This window comes from Elgaria multicarinata, chromosome 7, assembly GCF_023053635.1.
Source record: "Elgaria multicarinata webbii isolate HBS135686 ecotype San Diego chromosome 7, rElgMul1.1.pri, whole genome shotgun sequence".
Lineage (NCBI taxonomy): Eukaryota > Metazoa > Chordata > Lepidosauria > Squamata > Anguidae > Elgaria > Elgaria multicarinata.
In genome coordinates this window covers 64,023,130-64,044,302 of record NC_086177.1, presented here as the reverse complement: position 1 = coordinate 64,044,302, position 21,173 = coordinate 64,023,130, and the positions used below count along the sequence as shown (strand labels likewise).

General features: G+C 39.7%; 1 protein-coding gene across 1 annotated transcript in view; it reads right to left on the bottom strand.

The window, feature by feature from the left end:
- Positions 1-21,173, bottom strand: part of LOC134401110 (chloride channel protein D-like) — a 64,655-nt gene that overhangs the window by 24,429 nt on the left and 19,053 nt on the right. The window contains exons 6-11 of the mRNA XM_063129833.1: positions 19,640-19,834; positions 19,157-19,254; positions 17,670-17,773; positions 15,711-15,882; positions 14,149-14,320; positions 6,747-6,913 (exon numbers count right to left, since the gene is read on the bottom strand). Of these exons, the coding sequence (XP_062985903.1) occupies positions 6,747-6,913; positions 14,149-14,320; positions 15,711-15,882; positions 17,670-17,773; positions 19,157-19,254; positions 19,640-19,834 (908 nt within the window). The remainder of the gene's footprint in view (positions 1-6,746; positions 6,914-14,148; positions 14,321-15,710; positions 15,883-17,669; positions 17,774-19,156; positions 19,255-19,639; positions 19,835-21,173) is intronic.

The following is a 21,173-nucleotide window of genomic DNA, read 5'->3' as shown; positions in this document are numbered from 1 at the left end:
TGTTTGATTTGGACTGGGGAACAGTTAATTAACATCTCCTTGACCCCCCTTCCCCCCCTCCAAAAAAAAGAAAGATTCCTAGAATTCTCTGGTGCTAACTCTCTTAGGCCCTACAAATGAGGAGAGATTTGGCTATTCAGCTACATAGACCATTAGGTACTTCAGTTGAAATATGTTTGGGTTAACTTAATGTCTGTGTCACTTTAACAGGATTTAAAATACTTTTTGTTTACCAACTACTGGTTGGACAGATGAGACATGGCATTCCAGACATACCCTGTTGACAATAAAAGCCACATATACAGCAGAGACAAGAAAAAAGATTTGAAGCATTTCTGAAGGCACATATATACCCTGTGCCATATCTATAGCTTTACAGGGAATAGTGGATAGAAATAGATACTAGTTGCACCAATATCCAGTCTGATGCAGCATCTGGGAACCTCCTTCCCCAATAGAGATTCACAAGGTCAGAGCCTAAGCATCTTTCAGAAGTCCACTGAAGTCATTTTATTTTGATTATTTATTTATTATTGCTTTTCCCAGGTTTTAAGAGATAAGTGGCAATTTCAAATGTAGTAAAGTCACATGGCCTGGGCCCTGAGACAAATTATTGAATAAAATTTTCAGTTGCTAATTTATATGTATAATTACTAATTTATATGTTTCTTTTTCTCAGACCCCAGAACTGTTGTTTTTAAATGGATACTGTTGTTTTTATGCTTTTGATGGTTTTAAATTTTGCATACTTTTTAATGTTCACTGTTTTTAACTTTTGTAAACCGCCCAGACAGCTTCGGCTATGGGGAGGTATATAAATGTAATAAATAAATAAAATAATAAATTTAGAGCTAAAAGAATCTAAATTTTACAAAGACAAGCCAACTTCCCATCCAAATAACTCCAAATGCTTCAACTTGAACCCCAAAACAGTTCCCCCAGATCACCCCAAATCAGTTCAAATCACTTCAATTCCTCTTGATTTAACAGGGCTGTGTGTGTTAAAACCTTCCTCTGCAAGTTTGCAGAATCCTTCATAATTTGCTTTAAGGGTGAAGACTAAGGCTACCACCTGTCCTGTTAAACTAAATATGGTAACTTTAGGGTATCTTTTCTTCCTGATTGTTTCATGTAAACGCAAAACCATTTTGAGCACCTTTCCCCCTGCAAAACTAAGAAGAGGCTAGTTCGGTTTGTGAACCAGTGTCGTCAGAGTGACTGGAGTGTTGGACTGGGGGAGACCTGCGTTAAAGACAGTGCTCGGCCTTGAAGCTCACTGGGTAACTTTGGGCTAGTCACTGATTCTTAGCCTAGCCTACCTCACAGGTAGGACAAAATGGAGGACAAAATGGAGAGCAGAAGGTTTCCCAGCCAGCCTCAATTTAAGAGCAGGCATGAACAAGGCCTTCCTCAGCTTATTCCCCCCTCCCCCATCATCCTGTGTCCCTACCCAACTCCAACTCAAACAGCAGTGGCCCCTTCTTTTAGCCTTTTCTCTTCCTTACACCCCACTCCCACTCCTAGCCGACCCCAGCAGCGACAGGATGATGCCTTGCCGCTTTTTCTTTTTCAGTGTCTCTACATTAAGGTAAATTGTGTTGTTTACCCAGGGCTATTGTGCTTTCTGGTTCTTTGGCGTGAATGATATGGGCTGCATTACATGGGAGGAGAGGGGCAACAAGGGGGGAAATCCTGCTGTTTCCCTGGAGCTCCTTCAAACAGCAGACATGTTTTGAGGGAGCGCCTCCCTCCCTGGCATAAGAGCAAAGGAGCGGGTCAGGGAGAGGAGTTGTGTGCTGTAAGTCTGCAACCCTCAACATACTTGGGAGTAAGTACAATGGGATTTACTCCTGATTAAGCACATGGGGAACTACTAGCACAAATTAACAGAAATAAGAAAATTAAAAAGAATGACAAGCACAACTCTAATCTAGCATAACGAAGGGTCTCCCTTACTTGAGAGTAAGCCAGATCTGTCCCCCTATGTTGCAGGGAGGCATTTTATTCTGTTCTCCCTCTGATAGCAAGGAAAGTCCTTCCTTGGCAAGTTTATAGCGCAATGTCAGCTTTACATCCCGTTTGTTTACAGCATCATGTAATCCACCCGGAAACTTCTGTGAGTGACCAGTCACGAGCATACAATAAATAGCTTAGAGAAGCCCTCTGTGTCTCTCATTTTCCTCCCCTTCTCTGATTCAAACTCCTTCCCAGTAGATATTCACAAGGCTCCCTCCCTTTTCGATTTTCACCACTAAGTAAAATATTTTAAAAGGAAAAACATTCTTTTTAAGAAGTGATCTGTACCGCTGGTTACTCTGCTGTCTTTGCTGGGCTCATTTATTGTGACCATATATTTGTATTTATTATGTGACTTTGGTATTTGCTTGGATTCATTGTACTGTTTTATTGCAAGTAGCCTTTATGATTTTTAATAGTGGGGTATCTATATGGGATGAGACAGGCTATCTCATCAGTCAATTATTTGATAGAGATAAAATCCAATAATTGGTGCTAAGAGTCTTGTGTTCTACACTTCAGCCTCAGGCAGATTGCTTCCACTGGGCTGGCCACAATGTCCTAGTCAATGTCTTTCTTTCACTAAACTGACTATAGAAGTGTGTTGTCATTTCTCATATTTTACACAACTGTTTGAACAGATCAAATTACTGCCAGGGGGAAGTCTCTGTACAAAAATGCTCATTAGTTGTATCCCTTGGGCAATTTGTAATTCAGGGATGGGTGAAGAAATGATTTTTGCGATTGTTGAGATTCTCCGAACACCACCATGAAACTCTGCTTGCTTCATTTCTCATGTTCAATTGTGCTGTTTTTTTCCATTTCATTCAAATGGAGAAGTGCACATTTCAAGGGGGGAAATCTGCATGTTTTAAAAGAGCACATCCAAATGTCCACTTTCCCCATAGGGTAAAGCGTGAAATGCAAATTTTTGCAAAACCCACACATTTTCTGAATGCAAACACAAGTTTGGGAATTTGCTAGCATTTTTGGGAGAACATGTGCTCCTGCCTTAAAAGGGCTGGCAGAGCCTGGTGTTCCAATTACTGTTGAATGCTGACTGCAGTTCTTAAAGGGCCCACGGCTGTTACTGTAGTCTCATGCTCCTGTGCAGTTGAGCGATAGAAGTTACAGAGGAGTCAGCCTCAGTGTTGGAGGTTAATGGGAGGGCTACATTGTCAGCCTAGGAAGGTTTAGAAAGGGGTACTAAGGGCTCTCTTTGAAGCGGGCTGACCTGTGACCCAACTGAATTTGAGTCCTTCTCAGAGTGATCTTGGGATGTGACACAAGCTTAGGTTCTCGATTAATGATTTGACAAGCAATTCTAGAGATTTCCTAAAAGTTTTACACCAATTCTATCACATGTGCATGTGTGTGCCTATGCAACAGTCATGCCAATGGCCAATATATATATTTTCTGCTGAAACACAGGTCTGGTCACTCAAATTGGTGTTCTCTCTCTCTCTCTCTCTCACACACACACACTCCAGCCTAAAATGTAATAAATAAATAATTCCACTGTAAAAACTTAGGATACATGTTGGATTTTTTACAGTGGATTTCAGACATTGGTGTATTTTGAAATTAAATGTAGATTCCAGATATATTTGGAATCTACATTTAATTTCAAGGTAGAAGGTTTCCACTTGCATATTTTCAGGCTTTTTAATAACTTTTTCAATAACTTCATTTCATGCCAAATATGTATATGTGTGTGTGTGTGTGTGTGTGTGTGTGTGTATGTATATATATATATATTATATATATATATATGTGTGTAAAGCCCAACTTCCGGAGGTCCGTGTCAGCATTCTGGAAGAAAGAATATCAAAAGCTCGGCTATGCAATTTAATGTAATCCCACTTGCCAACATGCTTTTATTTGAAACAACGTACAATGACTATAACATAGTCATAATTCTTGGCTCTTCAAATCAGCATTATAGGGCATATCATGCAGAAACACCCAGCGAATTTTGACAAGGCTAATGTTAAGCTAGAACAGAACAAGTGCCGGATTCGCTCAGCTCTTAACGCAACTTGTCCCATTAAAATGTAGGCTGTAAGGTATTCTCTCTCTTGAAGTGTATAGTGGGCTTATAAAAGCAGGAAGAGTTGCCAAGAAGTAGGTGTGTTCAAGTACTTTTGCCCTCATTAAAAAGCACTCCCTCGCAGCTAGCAGCTCTGAGCATGCCAGTTAACTGGGTTTTTATAACAGGGAAGGGGTTTGTTTATAGCTAGAAGTGCACCATAACCTGAAGTCACAGTGCAGCCATGTGTTAGATACAGTTTGATCAGCCAGGATCCAAAAAATAGCAGATTGTATAATCAGAAATAAGTACTTACATGTGAGTGTGAGTATCTATATTGTACAGCACGAGGAAAGCGAAGGAAGGGCATAATTTGAATTGTTCATGCGTTTATTAATGGAAAGTGTACTCAACATTTGACACTTCCAGTCTGGTATTCTGGCCAACCTTAGCTGAAAATAGGCCGAAATGAATACATTACATCTTCCCTATCTCTGACATTTACCAGAAAACAGAAAGATGCTCAAAGTGTGTCTCCTCCACAAATGAGGGTATAAATTTATATGTCCTTTTTATTTCCCCCAAAAGCTGCCATGCCAGCACTCATTATAGTCTAAGCAGTTTCTAGTTATAAATAGCTATAAGTTTTGTCAGGAGGACTAAGAAACTAAGGGCCAGTTAAATCTTCATCATTTCTTAGGAAGGCTTTTTGTCTTTTAGAGGGTGAATTTATTGCTTTTATCATAAATTGATATGCTTCCCTTCTGGTTTTTATGAGGTGTTGATGATGTTTTATGATAATTTTACTGCTGCTGTTTTTAAATTGCTTTATTGCCAGCTTACTATTTGTGTTGTTCTTTGCATGGATTGTTTTTAGTGCATTTTGTTTCATTTTCTTAACCACCTTGGACTATTTTAAAATAAATTAATGTAGCTAGTATTCCACATTTTCAAAGACTGCTTCTATTTACTACCCTTAAAATGATGACCCCAGTGATCCAAATGGGAAATTTCATTTACAGACTTTCCTTTCATTGGCTACACAACATAAAGCCAAGCCAAGCGGTAACATCCAAACTGACACAGCTAAAAAAAACATGGATTTTATTCCACGCAATATCTTACCAGGATTTTATGCCATGCAATATCTTACATTCCCAATAGCCAAATCAATTAAAGAAAACTGATATGCATGGACAAGAAGGATCACTTATCCTAATGATTCTGCAAATATTTACTCAAAAGCATAATACACTGCACACTTAAGATGTATTTGAAAATGCAGTAGGATGTCCAGCAGCGTAAGTCTCATACTGGTTTTCTGTGAACCAGAAAATGCAACCCATTTGCTCTTCTCTTTGCAGAAGTGGATAAAAAGGGTGAAATGAGTAAGTAACCAGAAATGCATAGCTGTTGTCACACTAGAATCCAGATGCTGGTTTATTTCACCAAAGAAGCCAGGGTCATAAACCAGCAATAAGGCAGTTTCTTGTTGGCTTACAGATCCTGGCTTGTTTCAGAGCTATCCATTTCTGATTAGTTTAACTTGCTTGCACAATGGGAAGAGCAAAATAGGAGTGAACAGGCGGTATGAATAAAACTGAATAAGCCAGGAATCCTCACTTATGTGCGAATGCAGCCATTGTTACATAGTGTAACATAGCAGAAAAAGGTTGCAAATAAAAAGTCAAGCTAAAGGAGAAATATATTCCATTTGAATTGTATCATTTTGTACCTGTATCCCTATGCTTTCCCTCTAATCTGTTACACAGTGCACTTGCTCTCTACTTGTAGTAATCACTATAAATTTATAACCCATTTCTGATACAACATTCAGCATTACATGCACAAAGCTTGGGCTCATCTGGCATGGCTGCAAGTAGGGGATTGGAAGCATTAATTTCTTTTTTTAAACTAACTAGAGTTCCATTATGTTCTAACTTGGAGAACACTAATTAACTTCTAAACTAAGGTTTAGTGAACAAGCCGCAATCATAAACCATGGTTTGATTTAAATCATGGTTTAAAAATCATATTTTTTACAATAATTGGAGTTCCTTGAAGTTTGGATGTAACAGGGAAGTCCGGTTAGCTTAAAAGCAGAAGTAAAAGGTTCCATTTCATCCTTTCAGCCACACAGAGGCTCATGCCAACTCGTGCATAAAAGAAAGCCAAAAAAGTGGGTTAGGGATGCTTCTCCAAGAAGCTGAACTAAGCCCTTTCCAGCTCTATGATTCTATGAGAGTCTCTTCTTCAAGAGAAGTCACACATGATGGCACAATTGATCTGTAATTCTTTAAAAACAGCAAACAAATATAATCCACCCATTTTGCGCTGATGCTTCCAGGCAGAGGACTGCTAGCAATACAAATCAAAAGGCATTGTGCATCTATTCCACCTTTTCCTCTTAATGGACTTTTTCTGGTAAGAAAAAAAAAGATGGAAAAATCAGTGGAAAAACATGGGAAGGTTACAAATGGAAGACAGCATCTGTATCTTCCTGTACAATTATGCGAATGAAGCAGGGCAATTACAACATAAAAGCCTCATCTGGAAGCCCCATCAATCCACACTTTTTATTACTGATGATGATAACATTATTATTATTATTATTATTATTATTATTATTTTAATTACTACGACTATTACTGCACTGATTCCTGGAAAAGTCATAACAGGAGAGGGGGAAAGAAACACTCACCCATTTTTCCTATGGCAGACAAATGGCTCAGCATCTAAGTAGGGAATGCATTTCAGCTTCAGTAAAGAACTGTACAGAGACGTGTTAAACCAGTCACCAACCATTTTGGCTAACATGACAGCCAGCATGATGAGTAGCAAGGACTGTACATCATTTGTGATCTCTACCTATAGCAGGGAGGGGGGGGATGAAAGCATGTATCACTAGAAGATAATTGAGTTATTGATATCATTAGGTTTTACATTCAAAACTAAGCTATACAGTAACTAAAATGGGCTTTTATTATTAACAACCATAAGTACCATTTAAACAGCATAATGTGAGGGTTAAGCATGACACAGAGGAAATTGCTTACTATTTGTTCATCTAACCTACTATTGTGTACTCAAACTGATAGCAACTCTCTGTGGCCTCAGTTAGAGGACTTTCCAAACACTTTCAATTCAAAATGCCAAAAATAGATCCTGGGAGCTTCTGTATCCAAAGCATGTGCTTGGACATTAAACAACCACCCTTCTGCTAAAATGTTCAAAGCACTTCACATACCTTATCTCAGTAATCCTTAACCAAATAACCTGTAAACCAGGACTGTGAGCAGAACACCTCTAGAGGGTGGGTTCTCAAAGTGTGAGGTAATCTTTAACTCAGAGTTTCTCGACATTCTGCATCTGCATTCTTTCTGGGATGTGATTACATGGGCTGCCACATGGTTTGGAATTGAATACTTCCTCTGTCTGCTTGCTCCATGTGCTCAATTAACTTCAATGAGACAGCACCATCTAGTGGCGAAATTATAACACAACGCCAAGATTACACACAGGGAAATGGTGCAATTTCCCAGATATTTTCACATTTTCTCTGGGGGTTTTAAACCCGCAATTTCCAGGGGATAGCACAGGAGAGCCCCCAGAGGCTCATGACATCATGCAATGAAACTACAAATTTCTGTGAGTGGCCAATCATGGGCATGCTATAAATCACTCGTTTAGAGAAGCTCTCAGATGTTGTAAGGAGAAACAAATAAGATTTTTCCTAACCAAACCTACCTGAAATGTGTATTGCTCAGACAGGTTTTTGAGCTTTTCTACATTCCAGGAACCCTGTCCTGGCATCTCAAGTAGCCCTGCAACCTCCTGTTTCCGGTGACCCATTTGGGCATTCTTGATTAGCTGTCTATTTGTTATATTTCCTTGTGAACATTCAGGAGATTATCCAGCCAACTCAATTCAATATATTTCCTGCTACAACTAACCTCTCAGGTCAAAGGTAATTCTACAATATTCAGTCCATAAACAATACATGAGCTGTTGCCTCACTACAGTTGGGGTAGCTTTTTTACCCTTCTCACCTTAAAAAAAAAAAAGGATCAATGCTCCATTGCATATGAGTGAGAGAGAGAGAGAGAGAGAGAGCACTTAACCTGCAAATGGAAGACTCACAGAAGAGATTGTGCTGTTTTAAAGCAAAGTGCAAAGAAGCCACTTGACAGTTTCACCTCAGCAACTCTTCAAGACAATGTCTCAAATTATTTTATCTAGTGGCTGTTTATATGTGAAACTGTCTAGAGGTTTCTTCATACTTTGCAACAAAACCAGTCACTTTCAGCTGCACTGTGTGGTTACCCTCTTTGCAGGCACAATGAGTGCTTCTACCCAGGACTGTTATTCAACTGCATCTACTTTCAGGTTCATCACAGAATTGAAATTGGATCACTAGATGAGAAGTGTTTCCCTTCCTGCTTTTCCACTACATAACCGGTAGGTGGCACTGGGGTATAGCAGAATAGTACAAACACACAAGAGGAAATAGTACTTTCCTTTCATTTTCACAATTAAATGCTGCATTTTCCCTGCCCTAAAAGAAACTCGCTGAAAGTGTTTTTAAAAGAAGAAGAGGAGGAGGAGGAGGAGGAGAAACTGCAGGGGCACAACATTTCTAAAGAATCTGTGAACAACTGTGAGTATGGAACAATGTGTGCACGATAAATGCCTCATGTAGAAAAGGCCAATATAACAAAGCTCACAACACAGGATGCAATTGGTTGGGAATTATGCCACTCATCATCATAGATATCACAGCCACTATCATATATGTACTATATGTGATAAGAGAAAACATGAACAGCATCTCTCATGTTTCAACATTTTAAAATCAATTCTGGGGTAGGGGTGGTTTGGATCATGATAGCAGTGCTGCGGAAGGGGGTAAAACATTTCCCTCTTTGCTGTTTCCCAAATTAAAATCTCCAAAGCTGCTATTTGCCTCAATGGGAGAAACCTACAGGTAGCCATGAGATACCTGTATGTTTTCCCCTGCGGGCCAGATAACAGCTTCAGAGACCCAATTTCAATCAGAGGGAAAGAGTGAACACCCCACCCCCACCCATGCTGATATCCTGATCCAATTCAGGAAGAGACTCAACTGCTCCTACATTTTTAAAAAAAGTGGAAGACCCTATTCTTGGATTTCCCTCCTCACATCTCGTTTGGCCCTATGACATACACATAACTGCATTCCTTATAAACACATTTACATGTAAATACAATCTGTTTTAGATTGTAATCTCCTAAAGGCAGAAACCTGTCTTTTAGCTGTTATTTGGTAAAGTACCATGCACACGGATGACGCTACAAAAATAATAATGTGTCAATGTCAATTCCGGATGATTACCTAAATTGCAACCAACTCTACCAGGCAAAGAAAGACTGAAATTTCATGGATCATGTCGCAATGTGATTTGACAGTTGGAAAAACACAGTATCCCAAAACACAACACGATCTCATGCATTCAGTGGACAAAAGAGCACATCGATCACCCTCTGAAAACTGATCACCTGATCACCGTATTCCACATGCTTCTTGATTTGAAATGCTTGCTACAGCAAAATGTGTAAACCCAGCCCTGTACTTCATGGAATTTACATGGGAAGGAGCAACATGAGAAGAAAGAAAATAAAAGATGGGGGGGGGCGCAATGTTGGATTAAAAGCATGGAAGGGAAGGAAGAGAGGGGAAAAAGCAAGGGAAAACATCTTAACAGCCAATAAACTTGTCTTTTAATCATGCTCATTGTAATGTGCACTTAGGGCCTAATTGTAAAGGAAGATTTATTAGCTATGCTTGAGTTTGCTATCTTATTTAATTTAGATCTTCTAGGGATAACAGCCCAGGGCATGCTAAAAGCTGCTTGCCTTTAGCACTGCTGTAGCTGTACAGTCACCAGTCCTAGTAGATGGAGGAGAAATGCTGTTAATAGGCAGATTTATAATTCATAAATCAGCAAATTAGTTTCACCTTGCTTACCTCATACATAATTGCATGCTTAGTGAAATGCTTCAGAGGCCTTAAAAAAAAGAACCACCTTATATTTTACTCACTCATGGAACTACTCTGTGAATGCTACATCTCCCAGGCTCCCCCCATCATTATAACCAACTGGCCCCTTCCTATTATTTTAGTTTTATTACATAACACATACTTATGCATTTCATTAACAGCATCAACAGGGCATGGCACATCAAAGAGAAGAGGGCAGCTGCCCAGGAAACTCAGAAGATGCAGTTTATATAAAACTACTGATAAAAGCCCTGGCCCTCATTCTCAACCACACTGCAGTTAACCTGTTTCATGATTTGGCTTTTGGTTTTGAAAAATGTAGGCAAAATGAAACCTCATTAGAGCCAAAGCTGCTGATGCAGCAGACTTTTGCCAAGGATCTTTTTTATTTGCATTCAGGGGGTGGTTTCCAGTTAAAAGTGAAATCATCTGGTGCAAAAAGCATATTTGTACTCTATAAAGGCAAAGGCAAAAAGGGCACCATTTATATTTACATTCATACAAAGGCAAGTGACTGTGGTATATGTGAAATGTCCTTAAAACGTAACAGCTGCCTACCTCATTTAGCAGACTACAATTGCTCCCTCTTTCTTCTTGAAAATTATACTGCATAGTCCAATTTAGAATTGCCTTGCTGACTTTAAAAGTACAATTTCCACCAGGACGTATAATTCAAATCATTCTGAAATGTTTATATTTTTTTATTAAGAGCTTTTCTACACAAGGCTTAACTGTGCACTCATGACAGTTGTTTACAGGTTGTTGTTGTTTTAGATGATGTTGTGACCTTCCTGTTCTTTATTTTCAAAGCACTTCCCGGGGGGGGGGGGTTAGAATGTGGGAAATGGGGTATTATTTCTGAAAGCGCCATTTCTACTTGGGTATTTGTGCTATTCTGCTACAGCACAGCTCCACCTAGAGCTTATGTATTGGAAAAGCAGGAAAGGAAAAGCTGTTTGTGTAAAGCTCAGACTTCAATTCTGTGAGGAAAACAAATTTAGATACAGCAGTTAAGAGCATCATATAGAAAAGCCCTAACTCTAGGGGGAAAAAACAGAATGACAAAGGATTGCCCTTTATCCTGTTGCCCCTACCCACAGATCTCTCTGTATTGCATTCTCTTAACTACCTCCTTCTATTTCCCAAGATATTTTTCTAATTTCCTTCTGGAACCTCATTTCTCAGCTGCCCCCTCTTTTTTCTTTCTACACCCCATAGCACTAGCTGTACCTCTACAGCAGCCTTCCACAACCTGGTCCCCACCTGCTACTCCCATCAACCCCTGTCAGGATGGCTAATAGCATTAGGGTAACCATATGGAAAGGAGGACAGGGCTCCTGTATCTTTAACAGTTGCATAGAAAAGGGAATTTCAGCAGGTGTGATTGTTATACATGCAGCACCTGATGAAATCCCCTCTTCATCACAACAGTTAAAGCTGCAGGAGTCCTGCCCTCTTGACCAGATACAGCTTTGCTCTTTAACTTTTTACTGTATTTTAAATTCTAATTAATCTGTCCCATAAAATCCTTATTTAATATTTGTATATACTATCTAAAGGAATATGATCCCAATAGAACACAATGTGTTACAATGCACTTCACTGAAGTTTCCCTCTTAACACAATATCCTTTTGATACTCACAGACTTCAGCCTGATATAGAACTGAGTGTGCTTAAACCCAGTGATTTAACTGGGATGAAGTGCACTTTACTCTGTGCTGGGATTAGGAGGGTGTGGAATAGTTCTTTGAAAACCCAAGGAAATGTCAGCAGATCTAGTATTTTCAGCAAATAGTAAGGGCAGAGAGTCAAGTGTCAGCATAGAAGAGGTAAGCAGCCAAGAATGAAGAGGTGGGCAAAAGCCTGTGGGGTCTATTTCTAAAAAAAAAAAAAAAAAAAAAAAGCATTTTACTAACCTGTTCACTACCACCGCATAACTCTTTCCAAATGGAAGACTGTGTAAAAAGCCAAAGCAAACATTCCAAAATGATTTTGGAACCAATCGGACAATATCGGAAAAACATGTGCATTATACGGTTCAGGACCACAACCTTTTAACTATGTTTTTGCATTGTCATATCCAAGTCCTTTTTTCTCCTCAAGAACTAATATTACCTCAAATTATGCCACTATTTAGTTTGGATGGATATGAACTAAGCTCAGATTCCCAATACAAAAAGAAAAAGAAAAAGCACAGAAGGGTTATAACCTGCCACCTAGGGGAATCAGAAGTACATTGCATGGCAACTATCTTCAGCTATTTTTTATGCTGCCGTCATTTTCTGTGTACTCAGAGCTACAGGAATTATGTGGAATTTGTACTGTTTGATCTTTTTATTACAGGGGAATTGTGCTGAACACAGCTTTCGATGTAGAGACTGGAAAATGTTCAGATAACGGTTTTTGTTTTCATTTTCTGATTATTCCACCTCCTCCCCCCCAGAGATCACATTGTACTCTCACAAAAATGAAGACTGAAATGAGGGCTTAAATTGTCTCAAAACCCAAAGAGGTCCCATTTCTAATTTAACTGGTTTTGTATAAATCTGGCGTAAGTACTGCTTGTATTCTGTTTCAAGAGAATATTGCAAAGTTGATTGCTATGTGGAAATGCAATTTATTATTTTGGAAGCAGATGTCTCTTTAATTTTGCCTCCCACAAAGCAAGGAAAGAAATGATTTGAGATAGTATGTTTATTGCAGATTAAAAGGGCTGGTTTTCACTTATTTGAAATTGGGTATTCTAGTCAAGGCTTTTCTCATGCCATTCTCCTGCACCATTTACAGAATGTTATGGAGGGGTCCATGGGTTGTTGTCTTCAACTATCCCACTGCTTCTTCCATCTTTTCTCTTACCACAGAAAATCCATTAAGAAAGGACAGACATATTGCAAAATGCCTTCTGATTGTTAGCAATAGGTGCCCCTCCACTGGGAAGGACCCTGAGGTTCAGATGTCTGGAGTGGGCCCAAGTTTGAGTCCAATCAGGGGACTGATAAGTCCTCCTTGAAGAAAGAGATGCAGCTATTGGCTCTTCAGCCCTAGGAAACTGTCAAGACTTTGTCTCCAAAGAACCATTCATAAGTCCAGAAGGAGATTTACAGTGATGTTCAAGATACAAACCTTAGTTTTGCAGCAAATGAGGTACCACTGATGGCCATCCAGTAGGCAACATTCCCCTAGTGTTGCCCTCTCCATCAAGGGTAGACAATCTGCTGTCCTCCAGATGTTTTAGACTACAACTCCCAGATGGGGCTAGATGGGAGTTGTAGTCACACACAATAACCCATAGAGAAGACAATGGATTGCCTACCTCTACTCTAGAATATCACTGCCCAAAAGGCCTAGTCAGAGATGGTTCATAGTGCTGATTTGGTGACACATGATCTGCTTCTTTAAGAAAGATAATGTGGCTTGCAAATCCTAGAGTTTGGTTAGAATTTAGGCCTGTTTAGGCCTATGCCAGGCTGGGAAAGGTTGTAGGTCCCTCATTTTAGAACCAGCAGTTGCTGGCACAACAAAATAGCCTTAGTGGTGCATTCCACCCACCTCCTCATGCAATTAACAAACATGGACCCACCAGCCCTGTCATCTATGCATTGGTGGAGGCACATCAGTAGAAGAGAACATGTTCTAACATATATGTGCCCCTCATGATGTGAAACCCTGTGCAGTCAGGGTGGTTTCCACATCATGGAGAGAGCCTACAAGCATAGGACAGGCTCCCCTTTGCAGAAATGCGCCCCAACATATGGATGGCAGGGATAAGAACCAGGGAGCATAATCCTACTTCTCCCCTCATACAATTGTTTATCATGTGAGGGGGGGGGTTCACCTGAATAGAAGTAAAGAGTCTCTCCATGCCTGTCTCCATAATTCTGATAATGCTCCAGTGTTCTCACTTACGAGAGTTTCTTGACTAAAGGCAAACTGATGGTGACTTCAACCATGCACCTCTACATTGTTATTCTAGCAGTCAGGCACCACAACATCAAATTCTCATTTGATGAACAACTACCCATGATACTACTAAACAGCTCTCCTTACAAGCTGGCTTATGTGTACCATTATAACTGTAAGGGAGATTGTTAGCCTTGAAACACCACTGAAGAAAGAAGCAGCTCCAACTGCAGCAAACAGTCCTGGATCAACCCATGCACCACGTTCATCAGTCTGGATCCCAAAAATGGAAACCAATATCAAACCAACGATCCTGCCATATAATGCTCCTGTATACCTGCAGAGGAAAAGAAGAGAGTGAGGACATTGTTTTCCTTTTCTCATAGTATTGTAATTGTGCTAGCATAGATCCAGTACTCATCGTTTGACGTGACATCCTAGCTCTGTTCAGAAGTTCACACACACATGATTAGAATCACAGGAGAGAAAGAGAGAGAGAGAGAGAGAGAGAGAGAGAGAAGAAAAGCCCATTGGTGCTGCCCCCTCTCACATCCTTTTCACTCATCTCCACAGCCTTCCATGTCCGCTCTTCATATGTAGTCCTCCAATGCATGGAGTGTTCTGGGAATGGATAATGATGATGCAACAGAGGGAGAAGGGCCAATGGAATCATTCATTCTCTCAACCACATGCAACTGTGATCACATGGAGGATGAAGTTCTGAAAACTGCTCCTGTCTGAACATAATGGACGGCAGGACAGTCTTGATGCAAGTGCAGACCAACTTTGCTGTGGCGGATAACCTTTACTTGGTTGTCACATATGTGAAATGATACCAGGGGAATGCACAAATTATCCCTGGAGAGGAAACTCAAAAAATACATTTTAGAACATTTTAAATTCAAAAGTTCCTGTCTCAAAAGTTCACACAATGGCTTGGAAGGAGCTGTGTTATTAATATCAACTGATGTCACAGCCATTAGCCATTTGATGCCTGTGACATTCAGTAAACGCAGCAGTAACAACTGGAAGTGTAAACAACTGCAATTTCTCAGTTGCGAGATGGGCTGGGAACAACAAAAGCAATTTCTTGAAAAAAGATCTGCAAATTTTTCATAATATATAAGTAAAAACTATAGATAGATAGATAGATAGATAGATAGATAGATAGATAGATAGATAGATATTTTTAATGAACGTCTGCGGAGGGGAGTGAAGGCTGAAGAAAACAGACTATATTCAAAGGTGTCTGTATGCCAATGGAGCAGCACCTATCAGTGGAACAGATTATCCCACACACACTTCAAAATCTGCTCCAGAGGGCTGGGGGACTCCCCAGAGCCGCTCTGATGCTGTCAAATATATCCTTCCTGCACTCATAATACTTTTGTACCACTTATAAAGCCATTTTGTGCAACCTGAGGTATGGGATTCAGAGATTAAACAGCTCTGACAAATTCTCCATTAGGTTTGCCATTCTTTTAAGCGACTCACTAAGGATATCTCACTTAAGGAAGCAGCCATGCTTTCCTTATGAGACATATAAATGTGAATCCATTTAGTCCAGTAGAAGAAGTGGATTGTATAAGTAGCCATTTTTCCATCTCCATGTGTAGTAGATAACTAACACGTTTGTTTCAAGTAGGCACCTTCACAGCTGCCAGCCACAAACTTTGGTTCACAACAGAGACAACTACATTCTGCAGCAAAATGAATGCAATACTTACAGCATAGGTATAACCAAACCACTCGCAACAGCAGAGCCTGCAGTCAAGCAAGACAACAAGAAGTAGAACAGCAGTGCTGTAAAAAGAGAGGCATATCCAAATTCCTCATGAGTCCCACGTCTGAATAAGTACATGATTCCTCTCATACCACTCTCAGCCAAGAGGGCAGCAGCTTTAAATGAGATTGGGGCAGGGAGAGAGAGAACAAAGCAGAAGTCTTCATATGTCAAAGTCTTTAAAATGCACACACATTCATAAGCTTCTATGTAGATTTGTAACTGCTCATGTGGTAGGGATATGTTCACAAGCCTTACCTTAAAAAACATCTACATTTTTCACAAAAACATGGGCTTAACCATGCTATCAGTCTCCATTTGTAACCGTAAGCCTCAGAGCCTTTTTACACAAGGCTTTTATTGGGCACTTGTGATTGCTCACTCACTGTAGCTTATGGGTCCTTTACACGATATCATTCTCCACAGCCTCTTCCCATGCTTTGCAACCATTACTGCATTTTTCCCTCAATGAGGAAAGTGTGGTATTTTTTTCTGAATGGTGGTATAAAACCCTCATATAATTGCGCAATTCTGCTACACCACAGTGCCACCTAGTGCTCATGTACAGAAATATATAGAAAGGCAGGGAGGAACAGGTAAACATGTGTAAAGGAGCCAATCTTAAGCCCACAAAGAATCTGGAAGCAGAACCTTCGGTAAAGGTGCGGGCTAAAAGCCTCACATAGAAAAGCCCTCAGTTAAGGTTGCATAAGTCAGCTATGGCAGCTTTAAATGAGATGAGGGGTCAGAGAGGCCCTGCCTGTTTTAGAATGTGATCTGCTTGAGTTCAGTGGCCTCTCTCTCTCTCTCTCTCTCTCTCTCTCTCTCTCTCTCTCTCTCTCTCTCTATATATATATATATATATATATATATATATATATATATATATATTCTTAAACTCTGTAAAGTAAGTGTGGGGAACATGTGGCCCTCCAGAAGTTGTTGGATTGCAGCTCCCTTCAGCCCTAGCCAGCATAGGCAATGGTGAAAGTTAATAGGAGTTGCAGTCTAACAACATCTGGAGACCCCTTGCCTGCTAGAAAGCACCATAGAAATTGCTTGTGCTGTATAAATAAATGACAAAGTTGTTGCTGCTGATATTCTTATGTCCATACTCAAGTGCAGATTTTCTTCACAGACAGACAACTCAAGTCCTTCTGGCCCCACTTCCTATTCACCTAACCTGCCATGGCATCTGGACAAAGTTCTAAATAGGGGTGAGCCTTTCAGGGCCTGTTCAGACAACATGCTAAACAATGGTTAGGCCATTAACCATTTTGCAGCAAGTGGTTAGTGAAGGTGTTTAAACTATTGTTATGTAGCCACCATGGTTAGGAGTGGTTCACACCACACACTAAGTCATGGTTCACATGACACCCTAAGCCAAAATGTTTAGCTCAAAACGCTTAACCATCATGATTTAGCGTGTTGTCTAAACAGGGCTACTGTCTCTAGGAAATTGAACAGTGGAAGAGTGTGGCACAGTTAGGAGTCATATTTATGTTCATAGACATCCCAAGTGACACTATTTGAACTTTAGTTAAACTCACCTTAAAATCCACATTGTCACCTGGAGAAACATATTTTTATTTTATTTATTTATTTATTTATTTATTTATAGTACTTATATACTGATTAATATAATAAAATCTCTAAGCAGTTTGCACATTTAAAATGCACTATTAAAAGCAATCAAAACCTCAATAACAATACAAGGCAATATGAGCAGCAACAAGATGGAGCAACATATGATTAATTGCAATTAATTACAAGATGGAGAAAGCATGGGTGTCAAGACTATTTTTAGGAGGCGTTTGAAGCATTCCACATTTTCTACCACCCAAATTGCAGACTTACATAAACTCTGTTCATTCCTGTTCCTAGTTATATGTCTGCCCCTTACCTTCATTAAAGGTTTGGTTGGAGTAGTTCACTACATCTGGCCCAATCTGTAGTGTTGCCGGTGGACAATTATATTCTGAAATCTGCCATCCAGCATGGCTTAAGCTTGAAAATCAAAAAGAAAGGGAACAATGTTAAAATCATGAGGAGAATATAGGAATCCCTCCCATTCATTGAAAGAATATGTGAAGGGCTAGGCCAGTCTCACACTGCCGCACTGCAACCAACATCCATGATTCCCACTGTAATGCTTTTGGAGCACATCAGGAAGTGCTCTAAGCACATAACAATTTACACATGTAGAGGTCCTCCATGTGAGGGGGATTCTAGCTCAATGAGGATATACCTCAGGGGCTGTATGGACGTAAATCTCCTTCACATGCCAGCCAGTGCAGAGAGGCTGGCTTACATGGCATTGTGACATGTTCTTTCAGTGCATAGGGGGGTATTTATTATTATTATTATTATTATTATTATTATTATTATTATTATTATTATTTATTTATTTATTTATTTATTTATTTATTTATATAGCACCATCAATGTACATGGTGCTGTACAGAGTAAAACAGTAAATAGCAACACCCTGCCGCATAGGCTTACAATCTAATAAAATCATAGTAAAACAACAAGGAGGGGAAGAGAATGCAAACAGGCACAGGGTAGGGTAAGCAGGCACAGGGTAGGGTAAAACTAACAGTATAAAGTCTGCACAACATCAAGTTTTAAAAGCTTTAGGAAAAAGAAAAGTTTTTAGTTGAGCTTTAAAAGCTGCGATTGAACTTGTAGTTCTCAAATGTTCTGGAAGAGCGTTCCAGGCGTAAGGGGCCTGTTTAACCCCCATAATACCTGCTCAAACTACTTATCCATTGGTTAAGTCAAGAGTTGGTTCTTTTTTGCTTTTTTGCTTTAAAGCACACTATGACTTAAATTAAGTGTCTTATTTTTAAATTTGGAGCTCAGTATTATGTTATGTATGTGGTGGACCTTATTTTCTGCATATGGAGCAGTTAGTCCTCACTTCTTGACACAGAAGACACCTTCCTTTTTAGGTTTTCTGTTGTAGTATCTCTAACAGAGAGCAATCTAGTCACAAAAGACTGTGGGCCATTGATGACTCCAAATACATAATTTGGCGATTATACCCCCCAGTCCCCGCTAGACCAATTCTGTGAATCGCTGCCTGCCTTAAAAACTACATGTTTCCATGAATTTGTGACATCACTCTTAAAGGATTTTGTCATGAAAACATCAGAGTTAGTTTTCCAACTGGGAAATATACATCTCATGTACATATAGATTTCATTTCTGGTACACCCAAAACGAATCAAGTTTATGGACAGGCCCCAGCAATATCAAATATAAGTAGACTCTTGAGTCATACTGAACTCCACTGAATCTTCACAAACAATGGGTCCACTTCTCAAATTGACGCAGCCATGGACACATATAAAATATAAATATGCTGACGTCTCTTTCACTACTTACTTTTGTAACTTATTAGCCGGATCAAAGGTTGGCAGGTTCTTGACTGGAGTACAGTGAAAGAAGTATGGCAAGTAGACAGTAGCAGTAATGGTCAAAACCTACACACGCACACACACGCACACACAGAGAGAGAGAGACTAAAATCAGCAAATTCACCCCTATAGGGAACACATACACATGACTATATTCAATTACCTAAGAAATGTAACCTTTGTATGCAAGAACTGCTTGATAGTTGTAACTTTCATTCTACATCTGAATAGTAATGACTAGCCTTCAACACAATACAGAAATATTGAAAAATACTGTAGAAGCATCTGAAAAATGCCTCTAAATACCTTCTATTATAAAAGTTCTGTGCCACGACTTAACATCCTCTGCTGTTCTATTAATTTATTTTTTCAGTCTCATGCCTCCTTTCTTACTGGATCCAGTGTGCAAATGTGTCTTTAGAATACCCAACAAGATACATGAAATACTTACAAGGACCAGCACTGATTCTAAGACCTTGGTTGCTTTTCTGAGGGATGATTTTGGAATTGTGCTGAAGAACCACATACGTAATGTATTAATCTTTATATTCAGGAAAACAAAGAAAGCGCCCAGAAGGCCCCCAAGTATTCCCAGGAAAATGGCTGGAACAAAAGCCAAAACGCTCATATCCAGTAAGTTCTTAACCTGAATTGAAAGGGAAAGAAACAGTATGTTCTGTGAATTTTGCCAGTTAGTTGATATATAGCAGCCACTATGCTAGAAGAAACAAGTTATAAAAACTCAACAAATAAGCAAAAATTAGGTGTATAAAAAGCAGATTGCATTATAATTGCTTATGAGTCATAGCCAAGGACTTTCTGCCAGATCTCTCAATATATCCAGTGCTGCCTTCTCCCTTAAAGATCAAGATGAAGCCATGCAAAGCCTTTATATGGAGCTGTGAGCATAACTTTGCACATAACCAGAATTAGCCTGAAATAAGCTACTGGATAGGCCTGCCTATGTTGTTTCATGCATCAATAAGCAGGCAAGTTATGATGGGTCATGTCATACATATCCCTGAAACAACTTTAGCTGGCTTCCAGTGGCTCTAAGAAATTTATTCAAGATGTAGTTTTATTTTATTTTTTATTCACAGTGTCACTAGTTCTGAAAAACAGCAATGAGAGACTAGGTGCACAACACAACTCAGAGTTAAGAGGTGAATCTGACGAGTGTTTTATTGCACGCTCGCTACTGCCCACTTATGAATGTGCACGTCCTTTAGACGACATCCACCTCCTGCGCACCTTCTGCTCATTTTTCCATCACAAAATAGACCCCCTTTAATCCGACATTAAAAAAAACGGAATATGCCACAATCTCTTGCCCTGTGCAGGAAAAACAGTGTCTGGATGGGCCCTATGGTCTATGCTTACTTCCTCTTTCCCCTCCAGGAAGTATGAGAAAGTACAGAGAAGCAATGGTAAGGAAACGCTATTTTCCCCCGTGTGATGATGCTTTAAGAGTGCTTAAATCCATTAAGCAAGTATAACTCTACAGTGACCTGTGTGTATATTTCATATAAATTGTACTGTATTTCTATGTTTTTTTAAATAATGTTTTTATTAAAGATTTTCATATATTCAACATATCACAAACATTATAATATAATATATCTCCCTCCCTCCCCTAAATTAATAATAGTAATTATTAATAGGGGGAGTGCGACCCTGTTGGTTCTCCTAGACCTCTCAGCGGCCTTCGATACCATCGACCATGGTATCCTTCTGGATAGGTTGTCTGAGCTGGGAGTTGGAGGTACTGCGTTGCAGTGGTTCCGCTCCTACTTGGATGGCCGATTCCAGAAGGTGGTGCTGGGGGATTATTGCTCTGTGCCGTGGCTCCTAAGCCATGGGGTTCCGCAGGGCTCTATTTTATCCCCTATGCTGTTTAACATATACATGAAGCCGCTGGGGGAGGTTATCCGGAGATGTGGACTGAGGTGTCATCAATATGCGGATGATACCCAGCTCTACCTTTC